Below are 24,619 nucleotides of genomic sequence, written 5' to 3'. Positions count from 1 at the left end.
ACTGTATACTATGCTAGATCATACCAGTTGTCTATATTATTTTTACTAAACCAATAAATACATGAAGACTTAATACGGTTTATTCAGATTCATAGCGCTAGGTGCAGAAGACATATAAAGTAGATGAAGGATTCGATAATGCTAACTGTTTTTATTACCGTAAGTGATGCAGCGCTATGTTGATGGCATTATCGAAAATTAAAGTTTTATTACCGATCGTTTGATTACCATTAATTTATTTAAAGTGCTTTCTTAGCGACCGAAAATAAATTTTTTTTCAAATCTTTTCATTTACTTCTCAATATCTATAATTTCTACATAATATTGTCAGCTGATATTGTTATTGTGTTTAATGCAGAAATTTTAGTGATTTTAAGGGTAGACTGTATACTGTAAGTTTAAAGTCGACGTAGTAAAGTATGGATAGAATCGAACTATTGCTGATATCATAACTTCCCTTCGATATTATATTAACCATGTCGACGGTATGATAAGAGTTTACCTAAATTACTCGTTCGAAAATTGACAGATATTATCTAACGCTATAATACTGTTGGAGACTACCAAAATACTGGCTCGCGCAGGTCAATAACGATTGCAAGTAAAAATTAAAATTCCACCCACCCGCAGCAGCGCGGGGGTATTTATACTACTATTGGATGATTGCGATTATGGGTTTATTTCAATAGGTCAGTATAAGATTTTTACAGCATCTTTTACCTCAAGATATCTTCATGTAAAACGAATAGCTCTAAGGTAGTCATTTCTGCAGAGTACTAATTCTTAAAATAGTATTCGTTATATCGCTAAGGGTGGCTACTGGGCCTTTACATTTTGATTTGATGTAATACTCGGATGAAAATTGAATAAGCATCAAATCTTTAGAGAGTTTTCTACGTAGCCATTTTGATTGTTACATTTTCTTTGAACAGTTGTTATCGACAGAGCAAGCTTTGCTTGCATACGCAAGCGATCCTTAGATATATTATAATGATAGGTATAGAATTGACCACAGTACAGTACTTAGGACATTGTACCGCACTGTCTATATCTTACAGTACCTGCTAATCTTAACTTGGTTTGTCCATCACCGTACATTAGTTATCATAATGTGCTTTGGACTATGAACTAATCTTAATATAGCATTTCATAGCATTTCATCCGTCAATGCGTTATCTAAAAGTAATATTCTAGAAGCACAGCTGTGAATATAGTAGTGCCTGACTATTACCGGGATATATATAAGGTCGAATGGTAACACTATCTGTTAATTATTGACAAATGGGTACATTATCGTAAAACGTCAGCAAAGCGACGTGAGTTTGTACTAGTAAAATCTAAACCAAAATATATCATATGTGATGTTAGAGTATTAGTTAGTTACGGTACTGTATTCACTATTCGTGAAGATCTAATAGGTTGGAGTACCTATAATTCATAGAATCTAAAGCCAATCGTTACAGAAATGAGCTACGCTATTTAGAAGAAAATATGATTTTGATCTGAGAAAAGAATTGTCTTTCGTTATGATTCTTAATAGAAATCTAAGTTAATTGTAGTGCATACGATAGACTGGCAAACAAACCTACAATGAACTCTCCCTTTATTTTTCCGAATCAGTAATTACATTATTGTACTCATCGTATAGCCCATTGGGTAACGGTATTTAAATATATGCATATAACACATGTTCTATGTCACCATGTGAATATAATGCATGCTAATGTTGTCTACCTTATGAAAATATTAAAACACAATTACAGTATGAGTCGTTACAAATATTAATATTTCAAACCAATACAATCAAGAGAATAGGTAGGTAAAGAAAAGAGAACCGAGCATCATTTCACTCCACAAATGCAGTTATATATACGAGTATATACGCGTATGATAAAATATATGAATTCAATAACAATCGTACCATACTTTAGAACGTCTAATAATCAAAAAAATTTAGTGGATAATTTTATCTTTCTATTTATCAAAATTCCCATAACGGTTGTCAAACTTCTAACGTAATATTAGTGTACTTTTATTACTTGGTACTTTGGTTATTGAATTAATATATTTTTTATAGCTTTCTCCTTTAACCTCACATGCTTAATAAAATAAACTTTTAAATTTATTTCAATACGGTGCTATGATACTACTTTTAGAACAACTTTATACAAAATTATTTCACTTCATCATCTTGTTTCTCATTACTTAACAATAACTTTACCGCTTCTTCTTGATATTTCATAAGGCAAATTAAACGCTCTACCACATTCTCTACTACAGTTATCTTCTTATTCTCGATATTATAATTCAACGGCGCTTGATATGCCATACTAGTATGCAGATTGCCATTCTGAAGCCATTTAGCAACCTTCTCTTTGAATAGTAAACACCAGCAATCTTCGCTCACTTGCCCAGTTGTTTGCCATTCTATACCGCCATTTATTTTCCTATTTGCGGTATTATTTGCGTATTTTTCGTTATAATACTCAATAATATGATGGAGTCCTCTATCTCGACAGTAATTAAATAAGCCTAGCTTCGTTTCTGCATGAATATTTTCCTGGTCAGTTGTTGCTAATGTCTTAACTTTGTTTAATATTGTAATGCGATCTGCTTCAGTAGGCGTCAAATTAATGGGATGATTCTTTACAGATACTAACCATCTCTTCCATCCTTCTACTAAATGATAACTACTAATAAATATCGAGAATGAATCATCGAAAATACACTTATAAGAGCTAGCAACATAGTTCCATTCAGTTACTATCCCCGCATCAGGAGATAATCCAACTTCAACCAGTTTAGAAAGTGAAATACTTAACAGCTCAACGATTGGTTCTGATGATATTATGTATGCGATAATTTCTGCGACATCAAATTCGTTTTTGTATAATAATAATCCGATAGGTTGACCATGCCAGTCAAGTCCATCTATGGTATGATAATGCAAAATTGCATCTCCTTGCTTTATCTTTTGGATCTTTATCATACGCTTACGCATAAAATCCGTTTGCAATACGCAAAGAAATAAATCTTTGGGTACATGAGTTAGACCAATAGAGCAATTCGATTTATGTAAATGTTTTTTTCTTATTTCAAGAAATTGATTAACAGCGTCCGTGTCTTCAAAAGTGCTCATGTAAACTACATCATTGCGGTATTTTAAAATCAGTTTTCGTACACAATGGTTATCGCTGATGTGACATTGATGAGCATTTCTTAATTTGTTCTTAATACTAATGATCTGCTTCAGCGTTGGATTCCAGATGATCGAATTGGATGACGATGATAAACGCGCATTGTTGCTACTGGTTGGGATCGAGCCTATTCCTGGAATATTTAGACGATTAATGCTGGCCATAAATGTAAGTCTTGAACTCATACCTGAGCGAAGACATGCAATGATCCATGCTCTTACAGAGCGATGAAGAATTCGACGGACTTGATTATTAGCTTTACTGTTTTTCGTAGCATGATTATGATATCCTTGCATTTCAATTTGGTAAACCTCTCTTTTGCAGTAGAAATTGGATATTTTGACATAAAATGGACACGGCTTGACATTGCTTTTTGTATTAGCATGACCCTCCAAGAAATCATTTCTGCGGCAGAAGAAACAGAGTTCTTCACTGCTGCCATTCATGACATGACTTTTTTTGGTTAAAGTAAAGCTGTTATCTGCAGTTAAATTTATTAAAAAGGAACTGAGTTCAGACACTGGAATTTCTCCGGTTTGTTTTTGGCAAGCTTGCCATTTTGAAGGGAAATCATCAAGATCCTCTAAGCTGTTCATATTGACTGTCTGGATAGAAGAATTTGAAACGGAGCTCGTGTCATGGCTTAGATTTCTATTCGCAGTCTTGTAAATGAATTTCTTCACATTTTCTAGTAAACATTGCAAAAATAAACGTATTACAATTCATCATGTATTAATTATGTGCATGGGATTTCGACCATGGCACGGATAAATTTCATCGCCTAATGGTTTAGAAATAAGATTATCTGGTGTACTATGCGCTTTATTTTTCCTGCCATCATCGATGAAAATATTGTTAGGATTGGTTGCATTGTATTGCTTTCTATAAATATTTTCAGAGTTTCTATTAAATTTAATTGAAACAAAATTTATTCTAGAAAGTATAAATCTAATTGGAGTCATAATATGATATAATAAGAGTTAAACCTTTGTCTTATACTGTGGCTAGTTTCTTCTCCATGTAAAGTTTGCTTACCCTGAAAAGATTTCAGCGATATAAGTTAGGTTAATTCGAGTCCTTTGCTCTACCGCACCGTAAATCATAGCAAATATTATAAGGTTGATACACTTTAACAATACTTTACCTGTGTTCTTAGTGAAATCTCAGACCTATTATTGATCAGAACATTACTTCCTGATGTATTACAGGGATTTGAACACTGTTTGCCAACTTGAATATCTGAACTAAAGTGTTCTTGAAAAGTACAGCGACAGTCCCGAGGAACTAAAATGAAGAAAATTGTTGCTATCTACAAATGTTATAGTATGTACGGATTTAATAATGGTGTATGCTATAAAGCACCGTAATTTTCTAAAATCTCTGTACTTTGATAGGATTGAAAGTATATCAGTTTTAAATCTACCATAAGTATACCTGCATCCGCCGAATAAGACCTTCTTTGAAATGAATGTCTATGGTTAGGCCTAAAGCCATTTATCGGCATAGAAATCCTAATTTTACAACCGTAATCGTAAGGTAAATTTAGATCATTTTAATCTCACTTAAAAAAGAAATTTAGTATCAATGGTAAGCACAACATGCAATAGCGCACCAATTTTTAAGATTGGTCGTACACTTAGATGCTGATCTTGATTTATGTTGTTGTCTTTGAAGGAAATGGCGATTTTCACTTCGATCTCTTCCTAAATATCAATTCAATTTGACATGATCATCAGCTCTAGCTAAACCCAAAGAAACAATCTTTCAATAGTACCAATTCTAAGAAAGTTATTCAAAGCAAATGGAAATCAACATCACTTGAAGATTGGATCGATCGCTTGCAATAATTTAAATTTTCTAATTCCATTCTACTCTCCCTCAAGATCTCTTGGTTATTCGCAATGATCCTGTCTATCACATCCTTTACATTGTTCGGATACATACTAAAATTGAAAAACGGGGTAGAATCTGGCATCAGTGTAAGTACAGAAAATAGTCGATCGAGGAATATACTGTATCATGATTAGTTCGCAGCAATTCATCGATATTTTGATCAATATTCTAAATCTTGAATAATTTCTAAATAGATTCGTATTAAGGAGTAGGGGTTACTTGAAATCGATCTTGCAGGTACTGTGGTTTTCCGATCTCTGCTAATGTTACTATGATATTTCAAGTGCTATCGCTTCGAGTCCTATAGTTTCTCTTATCGCTTTGCAATTTTAATCAATTTACCATTCCGAATAGTTAACGTAAATGAAGTAATGGTATGCGCAGGCATTAGAAGCTCTAGCTTAGTTGAACTTTAATATGCAGACTATTAGTGCACATGCTATTCTTATTCATACTGGAATATGTCTTTGGCTTGTTATGTCAATATTATTTCACTTAACTCTACCGACACATTTTGGAATATACTGTAGTATAAGTTATAGTATCTTAGTTTATCATCGTATGCACCGTTTTTCTCTTCCAATTTCCAATTTCTATTTCTTTATCGTATTATTATTTAAAGCATTAACACCAACGATTGCATTAGAAAAGCTAGAAAATGAAATACTATTTTTACCTTCAATTCTCACATTTGTCATTTATTCCAAAATACTGTCCCAGAGTCATTAATTATTAATATGCTAGTGTTAAACTCATATAATATATTGGCTAAAGTAAACTATCAATTCGCTTTTTTCGCTCATTCTAAAGATAACAAATCCAATTTGGTAAACTATGTCTCTCATATAAAACCCAAATGCTACCATTACGTAGACATTTAGACAGATTAAATTAAGTATAATCGCATTTATTCGTAAATGGATATCCTTTAGCAAAGACGAATAAGTGCATATGTAATATGGTACTTTATAAATACTGTCAATAAATTTACTTGGCTGCATGGCACTGTAATTTCATAATATCAAACACTTGATAAATAAACTTTTGAACATTTCTGCCTTTCTTCATGTCAATATGATGATATAATTCTTCAAAATGTCTTCTGCCAATAGCGCTTAAGCTCTCTGATGATATTAATTCCGAGTCACTTTTTTGATAAACCAAGCACCAAAATTTTTCGCAACAATCATAGAGGGGGATTTTCCGTTGAATATTTTGATCATTATAACTTTTGAGTGCTTGTTCTAATGATAAGCCATATTTGTTGCTATAATGATGATTTACGTGATCAAGGCCTTTTTTCTTGCAATATCGGAGTAATATCCGTTTTTCTATGGCAAAGTTTTCCACTTCCGTAGTAGTAGCTAGTATTCTAATCTTGTCTAGTATAAAACATTGATCTGCTGGACTAGGGAAGCAATTAGGAGGATGATGCCTAGATGATGCTAACCATCTCTTCCATTGATCCAAAATAGAGCTACGATCTATAAAAACTGGAAACGACGGACCAAAAAGGCACTCAAAGGCACATATCATACTATTACATTTATTGGTTATTCCAATATCTGGTTTTAGTCCTACCAAAATCAATTTCGATAAAGCAGTACCTAACAACTCTACACTATGATCGGATAAAATAACATATGCCACGATTTCACCTAATTTTGCATGACATCTATAGAGAAAGGCACCTAATACTAGTCCACAAGCATTTAATTTTTTGGTGCCTGAATAGTGTAAGACTGATTTGCCCGAACGCAAATTTTGTATGCTTAGCATGCGGGCCCGCATATATTCTGTTTGCAATACGCAAAGAAACAAATTATTAGGCACCTTAATTGGACTAAATGAATCCGCATTGCAAATTGATAAGCCTTTATTAGCCATAGATAGATATAAGTTAATGGATTCGGTATCTTCAAAAGTACTGATATACAGAACTTGATCACGATATTTGTCAAGCATTTTTGGAATATTCAATTTAAGCTTGACATAGCTGTTTCGAGATTTCTTGACCATCTTTTTAACCTTTGCAATTTGGTTGATGGACGGGTGCCATGCTGATGCTGCATCAAGTCCTTTTAGTGCTACGTTACAGATAGGAATACGACCAATACTGAGAATGTTTTCTTGATCTATGCTAGCTTTAAATATACGCTTTATACTCATTCCACTAAGAAGGCAAGCCGTTATCCATTTTTTAACTTTCCCATGTAGCTTTTGATTGGCGGAAAGAATATCTTTTTCCTGTACCTTATGATTATGCTGTCCGAATACTTTAACTCGATACGTATTTCCGCAAGAAAAGTTATTGATTAATTTTATACCATATGGACAGTAATTTGCAATGTTTGCATTTTGCAAACTCCCTCGGCATTTTCCACGACTACAGACATAGACAATACATTCTTTACCTATTCCGCAATAGTGTTTTTTCTTGACTAGAGAAGTTTTACTGTCTGTAGTCATTTTATCTATATAATCTATAACATCAGTAATCTTATTCGCACCATGTGAACAATCATAAGAGGCGGTATCATTTAAAAAATTATCACCAGCTGCATCTGCAATGCAGTGAAAATTGTCCATTTCTTGGTCATCTCCATAAGCTGTTTTAGCTATAACATTATTAAGATCAAAATTCCCTAGTTAATCGATAGGCCAGCTTTTAATAGCGCTTTAAAACTACAAAAGCATCAACAGGAAATACGTAGACTAACTTGCTCACTTACCATAATCGCCCTGGTGATCTACTCTGTCTTTATTTAGATGGTGGTGTTCATTTGTGTTTGGTGCAACAGATTTGTCGTATAAATTCTTACTGAATGTGAATTTTTATAGTTGATGATAACAACGATCAAAAAAATAAAAAATATTTCAGTAAATGTTTTAAACACATCCACAACGACATCCTCTCGCTAGCTAACCTTGTAGAATTTAAAAGACCAAAATTACGTGCCCTACCACGCATTGGCTGCGTGTGTGGGCAGAATGAGGAAGCCAAATTCCTACTTTTATCATATTTTCTTAAACATTTGGAGCAAAAGGGATTATTCTGATCTTCCTTTTCTGAGTAAATTATTGCCTCAGCCGATACATTATTAGAAGATGATGGATAGTAAATCGATGTATTACAGTTAGAATGCTCTTTATGACCTGAGACCTGTAAGGAGTGGAGTAGCAAATTACTATTAGGAATTTTGGAGGGTTCGACATAGTAGCCTTGATTTGCTTTTTCAACGGACGAATTAGCTAATTGATATTTACGATCTTCAACTCCTAATATTAAATGTATCAAAATTATTAGCATTCAATTTTTAATAACTGTTATGACTGTCGGATAATATCAAAGATTCCAGTAAAATATTATATTCTCACTCTTACGATTATTTGTCGATATAGCGTATCCACGACTTCTACTGATAGCTCCATTTGCACATCTAGAAGCATATGGTATTTGCTCATTATCGTCCCTAGAAAGTATGTTAAGAGTTATTTTAATTTATCAGGGGTTATTCTTCATCATGATATGATTGTCACTAGAGCTTGGCCTTCTGTTGGTTCAAAGAAAATGCTATTAGGGCTTTACTGAAATTTACTTACATTAAACTTTGTAAATATTGTTTTTGTCGTTTTCTCATTCGATGTAATCGAACTCTATTTCGTGTAAGCGCTCTTTGCTTCTGTAATTTGCAATCCTGACAACTAAAATGTACGCCATGCTGGCAAACTTGTTCCGCGCCAGTTAGTTTGGAATGTTCAGATTTTGAGTTTTGTTCCATATCCAAGAATTTATTATTATCCTCGATGAAGTCGCGATTTTCGTTCGATTGATCAAAATAATTATTGAAATCTTCTTGCAATTCATCCTCGTTCTCTTTTTTAATCTCCTTCTTCATAGATTGATTGCTTTCTGAGTTAAAATTTACTTCATTATAATTACTCTCAAAAACGGTAGAGGATTCAATAGATGTATTTTCTACTTTTATAATAGCTTCATCCTGCTCAATAAAATTTTGTTGAGCTTTAATATCATCTTCAGACTGTAAAGAACTAGCAGCATTATCCGCAGTGCCAAATTTTGTATCATTCAAGGTCTCAGCTTGATCGTCGAATATGGATGTTGAGTTATCAATGCTTTCAGTAAAATTTTGAGACATTACTGCTTTCTACTAGGTAACGTCGTGCCCGATTGAATAAGCAATCGCTAGAGCAGAGGATATATTAGCAATAAGACTAATTTACCGATGTTGCTATTCCTACACCAATTATGATCAATAATTACCTAATCTTAATAAAGCTTAATGATAATTAATTAAAAGATTTGAAATTTAATTTGAAATCATCTAAAAATTGATACGTTTTTAGACTTCGAGTTTTAGCGTTTAATTATAGAAGTATAAAGTATCCGCACAGCAATGTTACTCAAAGTTTAACACGGGTCGATAATTATAGGGATTATATTGAAGTTCTTAAATAATAATGTAAGAAAATATTTCATAATTAATTATCTTAATTTGCCCGAATAACAACATGGACCTCATTCATTGTAATTAATGCTAATGATAGGTGAATACTTTAACGAAAGTCTTAAACGAGACTTAATTAAATTTAGTTGATTTCGCATCCTGATGTAGAATACATTATTGAGAGATCAGAAAATCCTCTTTGCCTTACTACGAAAGTAAACTGTAGTAAATGGATAATAAATAAGAGTTGAAATAAAGCAATGATTGCTCCATTGTAAAAGTAGTATGGCGTTACAAAGAAGCTGAGCAACAAGATTGCGTAATTTATGATCATGAAGTCAGGTCCTAAACCATTTAGCAGGCAGAAAATATCTGCACCATTCAGAACACACTTCTTATGTGAGTAGTTAACGCTAAAACTAGCACACTTTGCATTTTGCGTTAAACAGTGATTTTAAGAAACTCTTTGTTATCCGGCATACCGCATTTATATATTTTTCTACAATTGATTTTAAAGCCTAGTTCGCTCTATTAATTTTGAAGCCTTTCAATGAATCAGAGACTAATGTTTTCTGAAGATACTTAATGAAGATAAAAGTAGTTACGAACAAATACATCTAATGGCTAATAAATTATTATTGATTATAGTTGGCATTCAGGCTACTTTAAAATTTATAATCGATTCAAAGAAGAATGTTTATTCTTATTACCTATTGCCGGAAGTAAAAATATGAGTAACATCTCAATTGCAGGTATAAATTTCATTCTTCAAGATCACAACAGAAGCTTCAAAACTATGAGTGATGCTGCAACTTACTGTCCAATTACGTATCAGGGACGAAAATAGTCAAAAAAATTTACCCTAATAGATGCAAAATCATCGGGTAACAAGTGGGTATGATAATTAAGCTAGTTTGTTGCGCAAGTCCTCCGATTGTGATATGGAACAATTGCTTTCGTGAATAAATAGAATCTCATTTATGAGTCTTCCCATCCAGCAAACTAAATTTTCAATCATAATAATTCACTAGAAACGAATTCAGTGTCTATTAAAAATAATCAATGGAGAATATGTAATACGATGATCTTAAGGTCCAATAATCCCGATATTAAACCAATGTATAAATAGTAATTGCAAATGGAATCAGACGTTGTCTATATGGTAGACTGGGTTAAGGTAAAGTTATTTGAACAAGATCCGTTAGGTTTCATTGTCAAGAATGCAACGAAATTGTTAGCTAATAGGGTTAAAAATTTACGTATGTTCTTCTTATTTGCATGTAAAAAGCTTAAACAAAGACTTATTTTTCAAATTGCATTCCAAACTAGAATATTAAACAACATTTAAGTACTTAAGTAAGACTGGAACATGATTCGATACGAATTATAGACAGCTTATATGTCATGCTATCTGTACACGCTATGCATATATCTAACATATATAAAGTACAGCAGATCCTATCGATAATCTGCCTGCTTAAGACATGCTTTATCTTTAGAGTAATGGACACGCAGATTAAGTTAAAAATCAATATCTATTAAATTATTAAATGTTCAGCACGAACCGTGGATTGGGTAAATATGCTCTCAACGGCAAGTAATTAGCAATGATGGTCATAAAGTCATCACGAATTAAAATAACTGGACCCATAAACAATCTATAATGAGGCTTAATAAGTTTCATTGATTAGATTGGTGTATGATTCTTTAGAATTTGATCGATAATTAGCCCAAATGAGAGCTTATTTTCCTTTCGCTTACGATATTAGCAAATTTTTCGAAGCTAGCTAGTCATAGATCCTCACAATTTTATTCTTAGTAACGAAAGTATTATATCAACTAGAAACAAGAGATGAAAAACAACAATTGCATTTCAAATTTGTCAGAAATAGACTATTATTGGAATTCTTATTTATATTTTAACACTTACCATAAATCTATCAGTTTCATGAACTTGCTTCCCTAGCTGAAGTTTATTTACGATAGCCCTGGAATCTAGACGAATTAGACCTTTGCCAGAACTACGCTTGTGGCAAAATAAAAAAAACTTAGTACTAACAATAAACTTTACTTCAATCCGCAGAACTACTTCCCTAGCCCACAGTATAGTGATTGGAATTCTTGCTAGATACACACTTACTCGCTCCACACAATATGCAAGGTATATAACTCTCACACAACTTAGCCTTAACCTGAAGAACATTTATTGATCACAATCCTAAGAATATACTCTGTCAGCCTTTATAGATGTATTTACTATACTATCAACATATTTCAATAACGAATATGATATTACGATTAAATTATCGAATACAGACATTCAAGGTAGTAAACTGTGGTGTATTTAAAATATACTGTAACTATATTCTACTCTTAAATATAGACATGTTGTACTGCTCTTATATTTAGACATATCTGCAGTTCCCTTGCTTCACATTCATATATAGTCTACTTTATTTTGATATTACAACAGTCGCTGTTTGCTACAATTATCAGCTATGTTGTAATCTGTTATGGTAAATGTTGTATCTAATTCTATAATCCTATTCTCTACATGTGCTCTATTTGTAAAACTATAAATACCGCGAATTTCCACCTCAGAATTTGTTAGTTTCCCAGTTTTCCTTTACAACTTACTCACGACAGCTTGCACGCTGATCAACCGTAACTATCTCACTGTACTTACTTAACTACTTAAAATAAAGTAAAACTTTTATACAACCTTTGGTATACTAATAGTAAATGGCAATTAATCTCAGTCCTTCGAAATATCAAACCCTCCATCACATAAACAATTTTAGACGTAAGTTTACGTAGATTGTAAGTTCAGTGAAACTCCTATATTCTCGGTACTTACTTGTAATATATTACTATATCGTCATAATATCGTAATAAACTTAGTATAATAGCATCATTAACAATTCCTAAAGTAGTACTTCATACTTCTAACCAGTTCAAAACAAAATGTTATCGTAAACTACACATCCATTTCTAAGCTGCTTTGATGACTATTGCAGGCTTTTTCATTTAAAAGAATATGAATGAACTGCTTTTTTTATATAGTTAAGCTTTGAAGGTATTAGGATAAAAAATGTTATACGATTGACCTACACTCAGTTCTTGATCTATAGCAATCTTGATAAAACTCTACAATTACTTTATAGAAACATACGAGAGTAAGACCTTGTGAGTATGAAATGATTCATTACCTTATTTACTGATAAGGCTCGCAAAAAGTTTTCATAAGCGAGAATTCTAACTAGATTCCTCATAGATGAATTATTTTCGACTATCTTTTATTTGCAGTAATCAGCAATACTATACTAAATATAGCATTCTTAATTCTACATTATTATTATGTAAAAGCAATAAGGTAATCAAATGCAAAGCTTAAATATTCATAACGTATTCAACTAATCCTAAACTGTAAAATATTATGATACAAAGGCAGATTAATTTTGAAATTGACTTTGATCATATTCTACTATTTATATCTTTGCTTTAGTATTGCAAGCAAAAATCGCACATATTATGGTATGCCTCTGGAATGCACCAATTTATGAAACGTATAAGCTTTTGGTGGCTTTCGTTTTCAATGCACTCTAGATGATAAATTTTGGACACTATGCCACAAGTTTTAAATTTATAAACTTGATAGCATAACGTTAATATTCGAAATAACTTAGACAATTTCAGGTAGTAAATATATACTTAGATGACCTCTGTAGGTACTGATTGGATCAGTTTCATTAAGTCCGTGTTTGAGATCTATATTATCAATAACTCCCACGCAAATTTTAAGCTTATAGTGATGCTTGCCATAAGTTTATTTGTAGTAAATATAATCCGATAATCGTAGGGAAAATATCGATTCATATCGTAAGAAATTTATCGTACATCAAATAATAAATTAGAAGTGAAATTTAAAAGTTCAACTTGAAGATTTTCTTGAATAAAATATCGTGTAATATACATTAATAATAAGAAATACGCGTATATTGTTTAAAGTGCAATAGCAGCTAAAAATCAGCGTCCAATTAATGCACTAAAGTATTCGTTATTTAATACAAATATTAATTTCGAATATTTAACACAGATATAATTGCAAATTTTCTGTTAATTTTTAAAAGGATAACTGAATTTTGATTAGCATGTAATAAGGTGAAACATTTAAGGTGCAGGAATCTATTTTATTGCGTATTGCTGCTGAATGAAGTGTTAATATAAATTAGAAATTAGAAATGTCAGCTAAGAGAGGATATTGTACATAACTGAACTGATGGCGAAACCATAATTGTAGATATTCAGCTGTCTAGCCACTATACTCGATAATTCTAATTGATGTTACAGCATCAAGTAGATGATAGCGTAAACATATAATGATATTGAATTCTTTAATGTAAATTATGACATTATAAGAAGTTCTACGCTACCCAATTGATTACAAAGTTAACAAGTCTATTAAAAGATCGTACTTAGCCAAATTCAAGTGCAATTGTAAAAACTTTGACTGTACCAAATTTATAATGCGATAGTAAGAGTTATTTTTAATACTATAACTGCAACATCAACCAAAGATTGGCCACTCTGAAGTGGGTAGAAAGACCTTTAATAATTTTTCATTAATGCGCAGCAATGGCCCATCTCTATCATTTTTTTTTTGCTATTACCTAAGCGAAATATTGAAAGCTTGCTTGATGATGTTAAGTTCCAAACTTACAAAAAAGTTTCGGGGCAATAGGCCAACCGATTTCGACTTTCTTCCATCACGTTACAGCAATAGACGTTTATTTGCATTTTCTATTTTTATGATTTTTTGAATTGTTACAATGTTCAAAGCTTATATGTAAAAGGTGATTACTAAGGCATTTTCAAAAATAGATTCCATTGTGGCGAGTGATAAGGTTTCACAGACTTTGACTTCAAGATACTTAAACCATATGCAGGAAATAAGACGAAAGAACCGATAAAATAATCAAGTCAACTTGAGACCGAGCGAAGATTGACCAAGCTCCACTTGTTTGTTCTATCTTGATGATTGTTTGAATTTTGTTCGTTGTAGTATATACCATGGGGGCCGATGTTGATCTGACATTGGAAAAACTTTTTAAAGGTCTAAAATAAGAAATACACATTCGATATATGGTTTAGATTAACAATCACAATATAAAATTCGCAAATTAGCCTAATTAGGGAATAAAGTAAGTCATAAATCATTCATTCATTTATTGAGAGAAGTAGCTATATAACGATAAAGGGTTTTATATATTTGCGTTATTCAAATCGAAACTATCCAAATTTTCTCAGTTGGTATACGGTAATATTTGATAGGAAATAGCAATAAATCTGCATCATTTAAAAGAGAGACTAAATGAAACAAAAACATATTTAACTGTTACTATTGGTCGCATAATATTACTATCAGGTCTATCAGTCGTCATTAATTTTTTCGCTAAAGATTTGGGCTAAAAATAGTAAGTTGGTCATCTTGGGCGTTTACCGTACTAGTTTACAACGTCGTCTATTTACTTATTGGTTCAAGTATAGATGAGTCATTAATCAACAATCTAAAATATTAGCAACTGCTAACAGACTATTATGGTCTCAGAACTGAATTATTAATTCGGGTGTGTTGTACCATTCTGATGTAAATCTTGCTAATTTAAGATTAATAGGTTAATTTATGGCTAAATTACGTCTTCCGATACATTACTAGCATTGTCATGAATAGAAAATAATATTTAAGATATTTACTAATTGCTAGAATACATACACGATGTTACGTATATTATTTACTATTGACAACTTAGATAAATATTCAAAAGTCTTCTATTTCAATTATTATAATAACGATCTTCATATGATTAAGGCTAAAAACTGTACGGAATAGATAGTTGTATTTGATACTAAGAAGAAATGCTAAAAATTACCTGCCGTGGCATAATGCCGGCTTTGGCATGTTATTATGGCATTTTTGATTCACTTTTTCGCAGCTGCCAGAATAAGCTTTACAGGATTTTTGAGTCGGAAGATTGCAACATACAGCAGCTGAATGACTTATTCTATATATTAAGTAGATTATAATTAATTGGGAATATTTATACTTAATAATTACCGTACTATCAGCTATAAATTAAAAGATAGCGTATAGGAACATTTAATTTTTAATACTTACAGAGTTTTTAAATTTGGCATTTTGACAAATGCATCCTTGTGCACACATGTAACATTGGTCCTCAACATATTTCTATCATATTGAAGTGATATTTTGATTAGGGTACTTTATAATCCGATTTCAATTTCATTAAAAATTCTAGCATATCTAATACAATAATGCACTCACAATTCATAAAGCTTTAGCAATCCTTCGAAAGCATTATGGCGAATAATAGAGAGGTGATTATTTCCTAAATTTCTAATACAAATGAAATCAATAGCATATAATTAATTAATGCCTACAGTATAGCAGTAACAGCATCAAAAACTCGTTCGATGGAATTCATAATTTTTGAAATGGAAGCTTGACTTACAGACTGTGCAGATTGTTCAATTTTTTGAAGGCACTATTTTTGATGTCATACAGGCAGTTATTAGATATGTCCCTATTGAAAGAAATAAATTATACGTTACTATTTCATAACTTTAATGTTATACCTAAATTTAATAATAAATAAGCTAAGACCTAAAAAATACACTTTTAATTCTCGATGAACACTTACAGTTTTTGGAGTGTTGATAAGGAGATGAAAACTTTTGAATTGACAGTAGTTAACCTATTTCCTTGCAAGTATCTGATTAATAAATGAGAAATAGCATATTATTTCATTTTTTCTTAATCATTATTCCTCTATGATTATTCTAAAGCTAAGATAAAGCTAGCAATTTTATTTCAGCAACACTTGCTAGTTCTTACACAAATTAAAACCACAGCTACGAATTCAGTCTAGGCTATTAGTTATTAAAATGAATATAAGATAACCTACATTTCAGTTAAGCTCTTCATTTTCGTAAATGCTGCGTCCTCGATCCTCGATATTTCGTTGTTGGTTAAAATTCTATTGAAATAACAGCAAGATAAAATTAATAGTTTGAATGATGCTGTAAACAACGAAGAATGCCGCTAATTTACTAACACTTACAGTTGAATTAAGTTAGGCATAGATCCGAAGCTTGTCTTGGTGATTGAAGTCAGTTTAGTGTAAGATAAATTCCTACGGGTAAACAAATACAATATATTTGATTGGAAGCTAAATCGAAAGTGTTTTTACTGCTACAGAATCGAGTGCTAAAGAAACAGATTATAAATTATTAAATATTCCGCTAAACTAGTTTATTATGTTGAAAGATTAACTTACAGTCTTCTTAAATTTCGCATAGGGGCGAAAATATTGTTCGAAATTTTAGCGATATGGTTATTACTTATATCTCTGTAGAGATTAACAAATAGATTAAGTTATTATATCGTATCGTGAATGATAAAAAATTAAATCTTTTCAATAGCAAAAGAATAATGTTTTACAAAATGCTATTATTTCTACTTACAAGGCTAGCAGATTGTTAAGATTCTGAAACAATTCAGCACTTAGTGAAGTAATTTCGTTTTTACTTAAATATCTAAAAAAGTATATTGGAAGCATTAAAAATTGGATGCCTATATATAGCAAAGCTGTCTGTATAGTTATTTAAAATATCACATACAATTCCATAAGATGAGATAACGGCTGAAAAGTCTTTTGATTGATGGTATTAAGTTTATTGTACCTTAGTCCTCTATAGTGAAATAAATTTAACCTTTAGCCTCTTTTAATATTATTCGCAAAATCTTGATAACTATGCAAATACACATTAAATAAGGAAACTAATGAAGTATTTTCATGTTGATACTTACAAGTACTTAAGGTTAGAATTCCATTTAAATGCACTATCGGAGATATTCATGACGGAATTATGGAACAATCGCCTACATTTAGAGTAAAATTATTTAGTATATTTAATAATTAATCATTAAAAAATGGTTTATATATAAACTTAATGAAAAAAGAAAAAAAAGTAAACAATAAGTAATATGCAGCTGGAAATGGTGTACTAGTACATACTGTATTTCTGATTATGCTCACTATTAGATATCGTTACTAATTTACTTTAACTTACAGTTCTTGCAAATTCGGTAGTTTAAAGCTCTCATCATCAATGCGCGATAATTGGTTATTATCCAATATTCTAGATATTCAAGAAGTAAATATAAACCAATTAAAATAACAGCTATCTACTTTACTAGGAATATCGAAAACTTCGATATAACTTACAGTGTGTTTAGTTGGCTTAAAGGATGTAATGCGATAGTAGGAATTTCACGAAGTTGATTATTACTGAACGAACTGTGGGATAATAGTTATTTCTATTTAATATTCATGTACATAAGATTTCATAATCTAGTAATTTCTTCTTCATGTTATGTGCAGTTGTGTATTTATTTCAATGCTACTTACAGCATAGATAATTTATGTAATCCATTAAAGGCTTGATTCTTAACTGACGTTATTGAATTTTTATCAAATTTCCTAGAATAAAACAAAATGCATTAATACCAGTAAATTGAAGTATAATACACACCGGATGTAAGTCGTTAAGATTATTATGTATGAAACTAATTATGAATATATTTAATACTTAATTAAATTTTTACTATAGCATTATAGAGCTACTTACAATTTGCGTAAATTTGTCGAATTAGCGTATAAATTGTTCTCAATAACTTGTAATTTGTTACCGGTAAAATCTCTGTAATAGAATACGATTTACAACGACAAATTTGATTATCTAATAATTTTTTGCAGCAGTCAATTTATATTACTAAATAAAATGAAATGCCACACATTCTCCACATAACATTGTTAACATTTTTTAGTATCACACCAATGCTTCTTGCATAAGCAGTGTCAAAGTACTTACATAGTCGTTAGTTTCGATAATCCTTTGAAAGCTCCTGGTTCGATTTTATTAATTTTGTTATACTTTAAACCTCTGTATTTTAAATTGGGAATATTTAGAGCCATTAAATTTGATATGCGTATTGAAAAAAGTTATCAGAGCAATTATTCTTATTTGCGTCTTATCTTTCGTCAATTGTATCACTATGAGTACATAAACTTACATATAATTTAAGTTCGGATATGTGATAAAGCTCGCTGATGGAATTGTAGCTACGTTCGTATGTGTTAAAATACTATCGAATGAAAGGAAAGAACAATTTACAACCGTCAATTAATTAAAAGTCAGTAGACATCTTGTCATCAATTTAGATATATAGAAATATGACTTTAGAAAATGAATTAAAAGCAGCATTCCAAGAGAGCAAAGTACTAAATGGTAAAGTCATGGCCATTACAAATAATGATGTATATCTCATGATTAATTAACGTATTTCAACATGAAGGGAAGAAAAACTGTTTACGATTACAATCCATACGCTAACATATCGATTTGCATATGCTAATAAGAGCTGGTAATGAATTCATACTCACAATGACTTGATGTTTGGCATAACCGACGAAGTTAATGGCATTGTTATAATATCGGATCCAGCGCAACTAACCGTATGAAAATTGCCGCAAAGGCAACCATTAGGGCATTGTGACAAGACTATTGAAATGTAAATTGAGTTATTTATTAGCAATGCATTTATTACTTCATAAATACACGCACACAAATACGCATACCAGAAATATATAGTTTTTATCTAACCCTAATCACTATCAGAATCTCAAATAAATTCTGATGAAGGTAAATTCCTGCTAAAAGACAATTTCTACGACTAGTCGCTTGGAGAACTACTGTATAAGTGAAAAATTAAATATAGTTATGGTAACAAAAATTATTAAGATCAGCTACAGTACACCGTTTTTATAACGTGAATCCATAATTTATCGAAAATACGTCAGCTAGTGATGAGATATGGCAATTGCTAAAGTTAAGCCACTCAGTTTAGAAGCATTTATTACTCAATATGGTCAAATTATCTATGCATACGCATGTTATCCTGAATTGCAACCTGTATACTATATAGATCATATCTTACTACCTGATAAGGGAAACGCAGTCAAGCAAAGAAAAACAGTCAAAGTTGAAGGATGCATTGTGGATTTGTTGAGTAACTTTTCAGCCGATGAAGAACTGCCGAAGCAAATTAACAAATGCAATTTAATTCCTGGTGGCAAAGTGCAACACTTATATAGAATCAGGATCCGTGGGCAGGGCTCATTCCATAGCTTAAAATAACAATGACTTTCTTTGTCCATATTTCAATAAATGACGGCATTTATTTGGAGTAGATCCATTTCTAAGTGGTATAAAGGCCAATTAAATTAATATGATTAAAAAATACAATCTAAAAATAGCCCTATTAATCTATCGCTAAGCAACCACCATTCAATCACCTACAGGAGATCTAGCGGTCAATAGAAGATCAATTTAAAGATCACTCACTTTATAGCATATTTAATATTCATTGTGAAGGACATGAATGACCCTGGCAGACATGTTCACAATTATTTTTAATCCTGGGCAGGCCTGTTGAGTTTCTTGTTGAAACCTAGCATCAGCATGACGAGTCATGTTTTCAATAAGTACACCATTCAGGTAGAGAACACTGGCTGAAAGTGAACTACTCGTATGTCATCATGCCAGTTAAAAATTCCATCAAAATAGAATAGATGGGGATATCCATTACTGTATTATGTATCATATGATCCAAACCATAAGGTTATCATGACTATTTTTAGTCCTATCTTACAACCCGAATACTATGAATTACGATGTTGGATAAAGTTTAAATAGTCGTTCATTTTTCAAAGTTGTTCAATACCATTATCCTTTGCCACTAACCCTTGAATTTAATTTGCATTTTATTATATAGAAAAATTCGTAAACAAACAGAGACTTGTGCAAAGTACAGTAAGTCATAGTCGATAGTAAGAACAAGCAATGGTGAGTATTGTAAGGTTATACGAACACAGTAGAAATCGATTGAATGGCTACAATCTCCTGTTGTGATTTTAATCACGCCATACTAGTCAAAGTTCATTCTAGTGGTTATAAAATAGAAATACGATAAATGTTTTCTTTCTTTTACTACTAGCTACATGGCTTGCGAATAATTTAAAAAAAGTAAACCGGGTAAATTGATGATTGCAAATTCGAACATTGTAATATTGCCGTTGAACAATAATCCAATCAAAATTGTAGTAAATGTGTCTGCTTCTACTATTGTCCATAACTCAATGAAAGACTTCAACTTTACAGATTGCCACTGAGTACAGTGTTCAACTCTCACTCCGAACTTTAAAAATGATGTAATTAGGGATAAGTAATAATAGCAAACAATAATAGACTAGACCACTCTATACCTCTAATACTATTTTATAGGTATAATGGTGTAAAAATAATTTGGATACAACTATGGAATCTTTTACTACAACATAATTTGTTGACATGCTTTGAAATCTTAGCAAAATGCGCCAATTATACTCTAAAATAAGAGAAACTTGATCGCTTTGGAAACAGTATTAGCTGATCGTCAGCTTATTCCATCACCTGATCTTCTATAGCAACCACTGTAATGTTTTACATCGAAAATATCACCTAGGAAACCATGTTGCGGGTTATTTCAACATCAATGCTAGTTCTGATAGGTATCTTTCGATGGCATGATGCCATAGTAATCATTACAGGTTTTTAGTTCCTAGCCGAAATACTTCACTTTGGCAAAAAGCCTACGTCCTAAGTGCCATTAATATCAGGATAACGGTCAATTTCAATCTAATATAATATCGTTCGAACGACTTTAATAAAATTGGTTTATCTCGCTGCCGGCACTTTGTTGACAATATTAGTCATATAAATACTGCCTTTGTCTTGTTTGCTAATTATATTCCTGTTAAATTATATTGCCTTTCGCTAGCGAAATGATAAATCATGATCAGTTTAATCTACTTCAATTCTTTAGATAGTCCAAAATGACCACTCTAGTTAGCCTATATTACAGAACTAGTAGGTAGTAGAGGAAAACGAAGTTTTACTCCTTTACGGAATGTTATTCGCTGGAGTAGAGTCGTATTTCTTAAGTATCTTAACAATTTAGGCTATCCAATTATGTTTACAATATTGTTCTTACATAATTACTACTTATCAAAATAACCAAAATCATTTTCATTGTTTTTAAGATTGTATTACAGGAAGGCAAAGAAATTAATCTAGCTAAAGTAATTGTATTTAAAGGTCAATTATTAGTTGAATGGCATAGAAAATCTCTCTGGAACAACTTTCTTGCTTTAGCTTCACATACCATTTCAATCTCTACAAGTCATACAGTAAATAGTGAGCATATGCAGTAAGCAAAAGTCATTTATTGTCGTATACATATTAAAATTCAAGTTAGTTCGTTTCTGTTTTGCAATTAAATAATTACACAGTGCGAATAGTAGCGTACAAAATCTGGTGATAATCATCCAGCGCGCTCACCTTGTGACGTGGACCAATTAATCATGATGTAATTCTTCTCATGAATAAAACATGCAAAAATATTCCAATAATCTAAAGGCAGTAATTAGTCATTATTATTGCCAAAGAACTATATCTAAAGTCGAATCTTTCGAAATTCGATTTGGGTTTCGTTATCACGTAGTAACTAATCTCAAGGGACAAAGATCGACATACTATAATAAGAAATTGTGGCATTGTCTGGAAACGTTACTAAAACCATAACTTTAATTTATAAGCATTTTCGTAAGCTAGTGAAAATAATAAATAAGCTATTATATGATCAGACTAGCACCTTTAATCGCTTTTGACATATTCCGCATTGCGGCCCCGACCATGAAATCAAACAAGAGATCTATTGAGAAAATATGACGATTACTTTAATACCTGCTTGAATCACAATCTCGGCATATTATCTCAATTTTAAAAATTTTACTTTCAAATTAATGTAGCATGAAACGATACTTCAAATTTTGTAAGCTATAAGCCTATTTATTATGTGCTATATAAACCAAATAGCAGATGTACTAAAATTTCCAGAGGAAAGAGCCCTCTTAGAGCTCTATCAAACTAATTCAAATCAATGAAACTGATTTTAGTCACCGTGTGAAAGGTATCAATTTGCAAGGCAAGTCATTGATAATGCGATGTTTAAAACTATTAGTTCATTGTCCGGGCTATAGATGGAATCAGTCAATAATAAAGCAAGGAAGTGTTAATTATTATTTTCTAATGGGTAGCCCTTCAGGATTAAATAGAATTCAGAATAGTAAATTTTTTATAAGTCCTTGCTATTAATGAATTGTTAAATTTCAACGTAAGATGATATCATACGGTAAAGAGCTAGTTAATGTCCAATGGGATGATCATCAGTTTGATAGAAGTCAATAAAAATAACCATTTTAACTAGGGCTGAAATTATAATCTGAATTTCTTTATGCTTCTCGTATATTCTAAATCCAGAATCAGTTTATACTGTAGTCAAAGTCCATATGGAGAGACAATCTACGACCCGTATTACATTATTGCCCGTCCAAGATACGTCTTTCTGATAAATCAAACATAATAGTCTTTAGTATCAATAGCCAAACTGCAGCATCATAAAGACAAGCGATTTCATCATCCTTCGTAAAGGGGCGGAATAACAAGCTATCATTAAATCAATTATTTTAATTATATTCTATTTCTTTATTATCCTTAATATTAGGGTTTAGATTCAAATTGACTCTACCCTCTATATGAATAACTTATAAGGTGTCCTACTGTTGCCTCGACTTCAAGTTAGTAAAATTATGATACGTTCCCATTTCAATCCGTGAGATGAGTAAATCTTTATCTGCTACTGCTAAAAATTGATACGCTATGGCACATTTAATTTGTCTTCCATGGTAATAGTAGATCTTTTATCTTCTATGGCTGCAAAAATTAATTCAAGCAATAAAGAAATTAAAACGACTCCAAAAACTGATACTGCAGCTAACCATCAAATTCACCCTCTTAAGCAACCTGCAACAGATTTCAAAACCTCATATTTTTCTATCTGCAAAAGGTTACAGTAAACCAATATTCACACTTAGACAAAAACTAAACATAAGCTTTATTGAAAAATTAGTTAATTTAAAAGAAATCAATATTAACTGAAGTAGTACGTCGTAGATAAAGTTATAAAACTTAGCCTAAGGCAACATATTTTATTAAAAGAAACGAAATTACCAAACTTTTCCGAGGTATAATATCGAACAAAAATAAGATAATTACTTGTCCTAAAGTCACTTTGTAGTCTTTGTAAGTGTGAATTATAAGTAAAGTTCATTTCGATTTAGAAACATTTTTAAAAGCCATAGGAGAGACAGTTTAGAAGATTTAAAAAACAATAAGCTAACAGAGCGGACCAACATTTCCGAACAGAAATTCATCACGTGTAATTGAATGTTAAAGATGTAAAGTATCAAATAAGAAATTTTAAATTGCATCATTCTAAGAAAATTACTACAATTAATTATTCAAATTAGATCATTTTATCACCTGTTTGTTTCTAGGAACGAAAGTTAAAATTACACGAAGAGAGATAAGTTAGAAGTATTTGTCTTAGAGGTTTTTTTTCAATATAGATCGCATGGAATACTGTTAGAATTTTAAAATATGAGAGTCTTATTAAAGAAAGTGCTTTAATATAAAAGGACTCTTATTTAATTTATTTTATCTAGCCTAATATTTCAGTACTTCAGTTGCTAAATTGCTTTAATTAGTAACTTGTATATTATTTTAAGTTATTTCAAAATAGCATACTCGTCAATTGTCTTACACTGTAATAAAATGACGTAATGATAGTAAATTGGTGTAAACTTGACCTAACTTTTATCTCATTAGCATTATTCGTGGCAATAGAAGCACAACTGAATGGTTAACAATGCTGATATATTAACAAGAAATTAAGAAAATATAATTTAATACGCTTCGAAACCGCTGCTATTGATTCTGGTCCGCTGTTAAATAATGATACCACCAGGAAATTTTTATTAT

General features: G+C 31.4%; 3 protein-coding genes across 3 annotated transcripts; all 3 read right to left on the bottom strand.

Annotated features, from left to right (window-relative positions):
- Positions 1 to 2,173: 2,173 nt before the first annotated feature.
- On the bottom strand, positions 2,174 to 4,691 carry TRIADDRAFT_61724 (uncharacterized protein; the record flags this gene model as incomplete). The annotated part of the gene is made up of 5 exons (XM_002117643.1): positions 2,174 to 3,885; positions 3,955 to 4,100; positions 4,184 to 4,233; positions 4,342 to 4,506; positions 4,632 to 4,691. The coding sequence occupies 5 exons, from the start codon at positions 4,689 to 4,691 to the stop codon at positions 2,174 to 2,176; spliced, it is 2,133 nt and encodes a 710-aa protein (XP_002117679.1).
- Positions 4,692 to 6,077: 1,386 nt separating this feature from the next.
- Positions 6,078 to 9,250, bottom strand: TRIADDRAFT_61723 (uncharacterized protein; the record flags this gene model as incomplete). Its single annotated transcript, XM_002117642.1, has 5 exons — positions 6,078 to 7,735; positions 7,823 to 7,911; positions 8,018 to 8,369; positions 8,475 to 8,563; positions 8,694 to 9,250. The coding sequence occupies 5 exons, from the start codon at positions 9,248 to 9,250 to the stop codon at positions 6,078 to 6,080; spliced, it is 2,745 nt and encodes a 914-aa protein (XP_002117678.1).
- Positions 9,251 to 14,490: 5,240 nt separating this feature from the next.
- TRIADDRAFT_61722 (uncharacterized protein) lies at positions 14,491 to 19,183 on the bottom strand (the record flags this gene model as incomplete). The annotated part of the gene is made up of 17 exons (XM_002117641.1): positions 14,491 to 14,674; positions 15,490 to 15,621; positions 15,735 to 15,806; positions 16,090 to 16,161; positions 16,279 to 16,350; positions 16,543 to 16,614; positions 16,699 to 16,770; positions 16,915 to 16,986; positions 17,102 to 17,173; positions 17,448 to 17,519; positions 17,711 to 17,779; positions 17,866 to 17,937; positions 18,049 to 18,120; positions 18,269 to 18,340; positions 18,512 to 18,583; positions 18,714 to 18,785; positions 19,155 to 19,183. The coding sequence occupies 17 exons, from the start codon at positions 19,181 to 19,183 to the stop codon at positions 14,491 to 14,493; spliced, it is 1,350 nt and encodes a 449-aa protein (XP_002117677.1).
- Between the last annotated feature and the right edge of the window lie 5,436 nt (positions 19,184 to 24,619).

The sequence above is a fragment of the Trichoplax adhaerens genome, genomic scaffold (genome assembly GCF_000150275.1).
Source record: "Trichoplax adhaerens TRIADscaffold_27 genomic scaffold, whole genome shotgun sequence".
NCBI classification, from domain to species: domain Eukaryota; kingdom Metazoa; phylum Placozoa; class Uniplacotomia; order Trichoplacea; family Trichoplacidae; genus Trichoplax; species Trichoplax adhaerens.
This window is presented reverse-complemented; position numbering and strand designations above follow the sequence as displayed.